The following is a 7,029-nucleotide window of genomic DNA, read 5'->3' on the forward strand; positions in this document are numbered from 1 at the left end:
GAAAATGGATAACCAATGATAACTAATGTTCCTAGGACATAATATTTTACTAGGAGTCTAGTAATTCACATTTTTAACAAAAGAAGTCTGGTTGCATCGGGCCAAGTAGGTTATTTTCTTGTCAATATACGGGGCGAATCTTCTAAATTTGAGTCTAAAGGAAGACATTTCACGTATGGCCAGTTTTTAAGCCATTCTTTATAGTTTGTCCCTTTTTTGAAATCTTTATAAGTGTGGACTCCCGCTGCAGAAAAATGCAACCCAAGAAACAGGAGCAGCAACGCAGGTCCGCCTCTGAATTGAAACTATACTTCGAAAGAAGCACAAGAATAGATCCAGTGTGTATTATTAATGTCTGATTTTGCTAAGAATAAGGAGCAGCAACGCAGGTTTGAAGTCTGTCAATATTGGCCAAAATTTAAATAGTTGTAAAAACTGAGTATAACTTAAATAGAGATCAAAGCAGATATCTGGTGCTATTCCTACTTTGTTTGCACTTAAAGCATGTCTGAATCTTAATCATTCAAATCTCAGACATTAAGTGTGTTTGATTTTAAAGTCTGAATCTTAATCATTCACATCTTAATCATTAAGTTTTTTTTTACTTTACAACCACTTAATGAGTTTGAATATGTCTGTATGATTAAGATTTATAACCAACACTTAATTTCATTAACATGCTATCATCCATAATTATTACTAACTGCCGCTACCGCCTATCATTATCAATTACCACCACCATCTTCAACCATAGTCTCTACCACTACCACCACCCACCAACCCCACCATCATTATCCTCAACCATAACCATACACTCAACTACCACAACTAACCACCCATCACCATCAATAACCATAGTTGACACCGCCTACCATTATAAACTACCACCACTCATCATCACTTTCCTCAATCTCAAGCACAACCACCATCATCACCCACCACCATCCTCAACCATAATCGCTATCGCTATCAATCACCACTAGCTACTACCCAGAACCATCACCATCAACCAAAACCGCGACCAACTAGCGCCTCTAGTCGGCACTCATAGAATACTAGATTAATTAGTATTTTATTTGAATTTTATGTTTATTAATTTTTAAATAAGGATAAATTTTATATATTCAAATGTTAATAAAATAAATAGTCTTAATCATTTAGTATTCAGATCTTAATACACATCTTGATATTCAGATGTGTATTCAGATTCAAATATTTTAATCTTAATATACATCTTGATATTCAGATATGTATTCAGATTCAAACGTCTTAATCTTAAAAAAAAAAAAACAAATGAGGTAATACGCACAAGAAAGGATCCGAATGTTGATATAATGGTTGTTTTCCCTTTCATATGCAGGCCCAATGGGCAGCCAAGGGATAATAAATTCGGATAAAAAAATATTTTTGTTGGGGCGATTTCAAGAAAATTGAAGGATGAAAACTTATAAAATTTGATATCACTGAATAGTACAATTTAAAAAATATTAAATACTAAGTTATAGTATATTTATATTATGAATATTCATCACTATATAATGAATTATCTCTTTTTTGAAATCATATATATTTCAACTTCTCTTACATTAAAGTTTTCTTAAAGTAGTTTCTATTGTTGCACGGTTTCTATTCTTTTCAAAATTAGAACTTTTTATTTAAATGGCTAAATAAACTTCAAAAAAATTTCATATCAATCATAACGTCATTTCAAAATTTTAAAGGATTTAAATTAGATAACAAAGTAAATTTATCTTGAAATATTCCTTATTTAAATGGTGACCAATAATGGCAGACTAGTGACCTAAGTTTTATACATAAATTATTCGCTCCTATACCTTAAACCAAACAGCCCTTAAGAATTGAGTGCTGGTGCAGAACTTTCTGGGTGGGTTTCAACCCCTAACCAAACACACACCTAAGTTTATTGCCAGAACATTCTGCTTCCGCCTTAGCTTAATTAAACACACACCTAAGTTTATTACCAGTATTTGACTTCACGTGGAGGACTGGCTTACTTGAAATTAAAGTAATTGCCTAAGGTCCATGCACGTTGAGATATTGCACACATATGTAGTCCACCTAATTCTTGAAAATATATCATCACCATTTCCTCTTTCTTTCTCAAAATCAAGAGTTTCATACCAACCCACGTCTCCTTTTGGATCATTCCTTTTACAAGTTGTCTAGCCATTGCTTCTTATAGCCTCCTTGCATTCATTTAATTTCTCAAGCTATACCTATCTTTGATTTCTGTGATAGAAATTGAAGCATTTTGTTTTATAGCAACTCAAAGCAATGGCCATGACAAATTATAACTATGGTTTGATCGTGCTTCTTTTGCTCATTAATCTTATCGCTTTCGCGACTTCTGCTGATATTGATGATGATTTGGGATTTGGAGCTTCGTATATTTTTGGAGATTCTTTAGTAGATGCAGGAAATAATAACTATTTACAAACCTTATCAAAGGCTAATATTCCACCTAATGGCATAGATTTTAAAGCTTCTGGAGGGAACCCTACTGGTCGCTATACCAATGGAAGAACCATAGGAGACATTGTTGGTAAGACGAATTACAATTTTCTCAATATTGTTCTTTTTAGTGCAGTGACGTTCTTTATTTAATTTTTTCTACTTTTAATACAAATCGAATGATGTTTTTTGTAATGATTATTCAAATGTATTCTTCTTAATTAGGAGAGGGACTGGGCCAACCCCATTATGCCACACCATATCTTGCTCCAAATTGCACAGGAAGAGCTATTTTATACGGAGTTAATTATGCATCAGGAGGTGGTGGAATTATGAATGGCACTGGAAGAATATTTGTAAGTGATCAAAACCTTTTATATGCATTTTAGCCCTTATATTTATTAAACAAAATGTAGTAAGCGAAATTAGGATAAATATTAAATATAGTTCCACAATAACAATTCACGTGGGTTACATCTTATTCTTTGGTACTACCGTGCAGGTAAACAGGCTTTCAATGGACATCCAAATTGATTATTTCAACATTACTAGAAAAGAAATCAGTAAGCTATTGGGTGAATCAAAGGCAAGGGATTATATCATGAAAAAATCCATTTTCTCAATCACAGTTGGGTCCAACGATTTCCTCAACAATTACCTTCTTCCTGTACTTTCTATTGGTACAAGAATAACCGAATCCCCAGATGCCTTCATTGATGATCTTCTCAGTCACTTGAAGGCACAACTTACGGTAATAACACTTTCTTAATTACGTACTTAACTTGTATATATTGATAGTGTAAATATTTTTTAAATATCAACGTAATTTTGGTATGGCAGAGATTGTACAAACTGGATGCAAGAAAATTTATAATTGGGAACGTCGGACCAATTGGTTGCATCCCATACCAAAAGACAATTAACCAGTTGAAGGAAAACGAATGCGTGGAATTAGCAAACAAGCTAGCACTTCAATACAATGCTAGATTGAAAGATATGCTCGCTGAAATGAACAAAAACCTCGACGGAGCAACTTTTGTACATGCAAATGTTTACGATCTTGTTATGGAAGTTATCACCAATTATGACAAATATGGTGAGAATTAATTAATGCAGACTTTTATTTTAACTTAAACTTTCTTCATCTATTAATAATAATAATTAAAAAATTGTTTTAGGATTTGTAACTGCGACAAAAGCTTGCTGTGGAAATGGAGGGCAATTTGCTGGTATAGTTCCATGTGGACCAACGTCTAGTATGTGTTCAGATCGTGACAAACATGTATTTTGGGATCCTTATCATCCAAGTGAAGCTGCTAATCTTATAATTGCCAAACAATTGCTGGAGGGTGACCCCAAATATATATCTCCCGTGAATCTTAAACAGCTTCGAGATCTCTAATTTCCTTAATTTTTCACAAATTGTCTTGTATTGTGTCAAATTATACATGCCTCTGTCGAAGGACTACTAGTTTTCTTATTTGCCATTCCTTGTTTCTTTTGTTTACATGATTATTTTACTGTAAGAGGTTTCGTTAATTAATTAAATATATTGTGGAAGAGATATGACGGCAAGTTCTCTCTATCTTCCAATTATCCGTCCTGGTTTAATTATCATTCTCTATTTGCAGTATTTGGACTTGTGGACAATCCTGAATGCGGCTAAGATGAAATTTTATTATTAAGTAGGTTTGACCTCTAGCAATTAGTAGTTATTAGGTTAACAACTTAGGATTTGAATTGGCGTAAGCTCTTAGCAACGAAATACACCACTAAAATTCTGAAAATGAGGCCAAGGAAGATCGATGTGTATTTTACACGTTACTCCTAAAAGGAACTCGTACACTCAGCACGAGGAGTTCTTTTGTTTTTCGTTTCTCAGCTCCCATGGTCATGGATTATTCGTTGCATCACAATTCAAAGATGGAATAAGGGATATAGGTTGAATGAGTTTTAGCATTAAAAATGAACTTTTAATATGTCATTGTTTATCTTTAAAACGGATAAAAATTGAATTTATATGCGGTTTTAAGGATATGTGGATATATTCAACACAAATAATCAAGAATGTTAGATAAACGAGTTAAAGACAAAGGAATAATCAAACAAATTGTGATGTTAAGGCTGGGCTCGGATTAGAGCTGGACAGTAATTTTGCCCTTGACCGGACCCTCAATTCGAAACTAATTTGTGTGTAAAGAACAACAGTAAAATAAGAACTTTTCAATAGCTAGAGAGCAGAAAAATGAATTTGTGTTACTTTGGTTTGCGTGTTACAATACGTCATATTGAATAAAAAGCTTCCCCTTTATATAGTAGAGAGTTTCATCCCTAGTACAATTCTTAAAAAGGTAAAAATCTTCCTTTCTCGTCAATTACTGATCTGCTACCGACGTCGGGCGAGATCTGTGCCGTGATATCCAGTGGAGTACGGATATCACGGCTCTCTATTAGTCGTGTGCAACCGTTGTCATGTTTTCCGAGGTCTCGGAGCTCGTTCTGGTTTCGGGGAAGTGTTGTCTTATAAGGCCCGGTGGCGAGCACTCCGTTCGGTCCTTGGTACGAGAAGTTCCCAGCTTCGATTCCGATCTCATATAGTCATGTCTTGCTTCGTTTAACCCACCGAAAATTCAGTATGTGTGTTGGCCCCGATTTTACCCGTATACAGATAGTACCCTCATTTCCCAGAGAATAGGTTTGTCGAAACGATGGAAAGCGATAGATGAATCCCGATTCCTTTCTTCGTACGTTACAACCGAGATAACGGATAAACCGAAATGTTCCATCAATCACATCGTTCTGACTTCGAACACGTGTCAATCATTCGCTGGACGCTTTCGAATGTGAAACGTCGTGTATTGATTACATTTTCCCTTATAAAAGCCTCTACCTTTTATACTTCTTTCACTTTCCGATCCTAGCTTTTACCTTCGAATCTTCTAGCAACTCTAAACTTTCTCAAATCTTCATATCTTTATCTTTGATCTTCAAATCTTCATATTTGTTCTTAGATTTTTAACCCAGGTCTTTATCTTCCTTCAAACCTTCATACTCTTTTCTTCAAACTTCATACTCTTTTCTTCAAATATTCATACTTTCCAAATCATGATGGCAAAAACTTCCAAAGTAGTTCCTTAGCAGGCTGCACCTTTATCTTCCTACCGGGCTACAGAAGCCGAGGTGACTACTCCCGAGGCGGCCCCAGAGCCGCCCATGAAAATCTTTATACCCAGGGGCTGTTCAATCGGGGATGACTTCAAGGTGGAGAAGGCCTCCACCAAACAAGACTGGGGTGAAGGAGCATGGAGATACATTTGCTCCATTACTAAATATACCCTTCACAAAGTACGAGAGGACTGTAAATGGGAAGGCAAGGACGTGGTTTTCCCCGAGCCCATGGATGATATTACTACCTACATGGAGGGGTATTTAAGTGTTTACACTTACCCCTTCACGCTGGGACTAGTAGACCCAGTAGTCCTGGCCTTTTATATTAGGTACGAGGTGTGCTTCAGGCAAATCCACCCGCCCTTTTGGAGGATCGTGATCCTCCTACGTCATTTTGTGAACAACACCGAATCTCCTCGATTCACCCTCGACCACCTGATCCATGTGCACAGTCCCTGAATATTTTGAGGGGGACTAATCAAGCTTGTTCGCCGAGCCAGCAAGGTTCCCTTTTCTAGAATCAATGAGGATCGAGCTTGAGGTTGGCAAGGGAATTTTGTTTGGGTAAAAACTGAAGATCTGATCCCTCCCGAGTTCCTTACATTACCCGAGAAGTGGAATGCATCTTGTAAGTGTAGTATTTCCTTAAGTGTCCTATTTTACTTTATTTTGTTTCTCATCGCCAGTATTTATGGTCATGCTGCTGTTACCGGGGTTCCCAATGCGGTCCCCCGGCTCAAGGAGTGGATCGAAGGAATCTGTAAGCAGATGTCCTACTATGAGCGCGCCTGGAGCAAACTTTCGAAGGGTAGATAGGAGGCCCGTTCTTATGGTAAGGCTCTCCCCTTAATAGTTATTACTACGCCTCAAACTTACATAATGCTGACTATTTTCCCTTTCCTTCGAAGGTTTGCCTAAGACCATTAAATTTAGTATGGGGACGAGGATGAGTCCTTATCTGTTGATCCCTCTATTTCGGGACAGTCCGGGGCTGCCATGGGGGAGAAGAAAAGGAAAAGAAAGTCCTTGGGGTAGCGGATAAAAAAGAGGATGACTTCCCGGGATCGTAAGCCTAAGGAGAATACTAAGTCCAGGGTAGCGGATCCTGACTTCCTTCACCAGCTCAAGGATGAGCCCGAAAAAGATGACATCTTCGTCGCCCATGGATCAGCCTCTGTCGGGGAACATACGACGACCAAGGGAAGGGGCCACGAGGTCGATCCTCTTCTGATTTAAGAGGCCAAAGTGGAGACGGATGCTTTGACCTCTCAAGAAACTGTTCCTGTTCTGAAGGAGGCGACCAGTGTGATCGATATCATCGAGATGCCCCTATACCGAGTCCATGCTTGAATAGGCCCAAGTGCATAAGGAAAGGTCAAGCGAAGGAGT

The 7,029-nt window shown here is 37.3% G+C and overlaps 1 protein-coding gene across 1 annotated transcript; it reads left to right on the top strand.

Annotated features, from left to right (window-relative positions):
- The first annotated feature begins 2,215 nt into the window (after window positions 1-2,215).
- On the top strand, window positions 2,216-4,083 carry LOC107778493 (GDSL esterase/lipase At2g23540-like). Its single transcript, XM_016598765.2, has 5 exons — window positions 2,216-2,563; window positions 2,698-2,828; window positions 2,975-3,223; window positions 3,313-3,568; window positions 3,651-4,083. Exons 1-5 carry the CDS (start codon window positions 2,296-2,298, stop codon window positions 3,872-3,874), a joined length of 1,128 nt encoding a protein of 375 aa, XP_016454251.1. The 5' UTR covers window positions 2,216-2,295; the 3' UTR covers window positions 3,875-4,083.
- Window positions 4,084-7,029: the final 2,946 nt, after the last annotated feature.

This window comes from Nicotiana tabacum, chromosome 17 (genome assembly GCF_000715075.1).
Source record: "Nicotiana tabacum cultivar K326 chromosome 17, ASM71507v2, whole genome shotgun sequence".
Lineage (NCBI taxonomy): Eukaryota > Viridiplantae > Streptophyta > Magnoliopsida > Solanales > Solanaceae > Nicotiana > Nicotiana tabacum.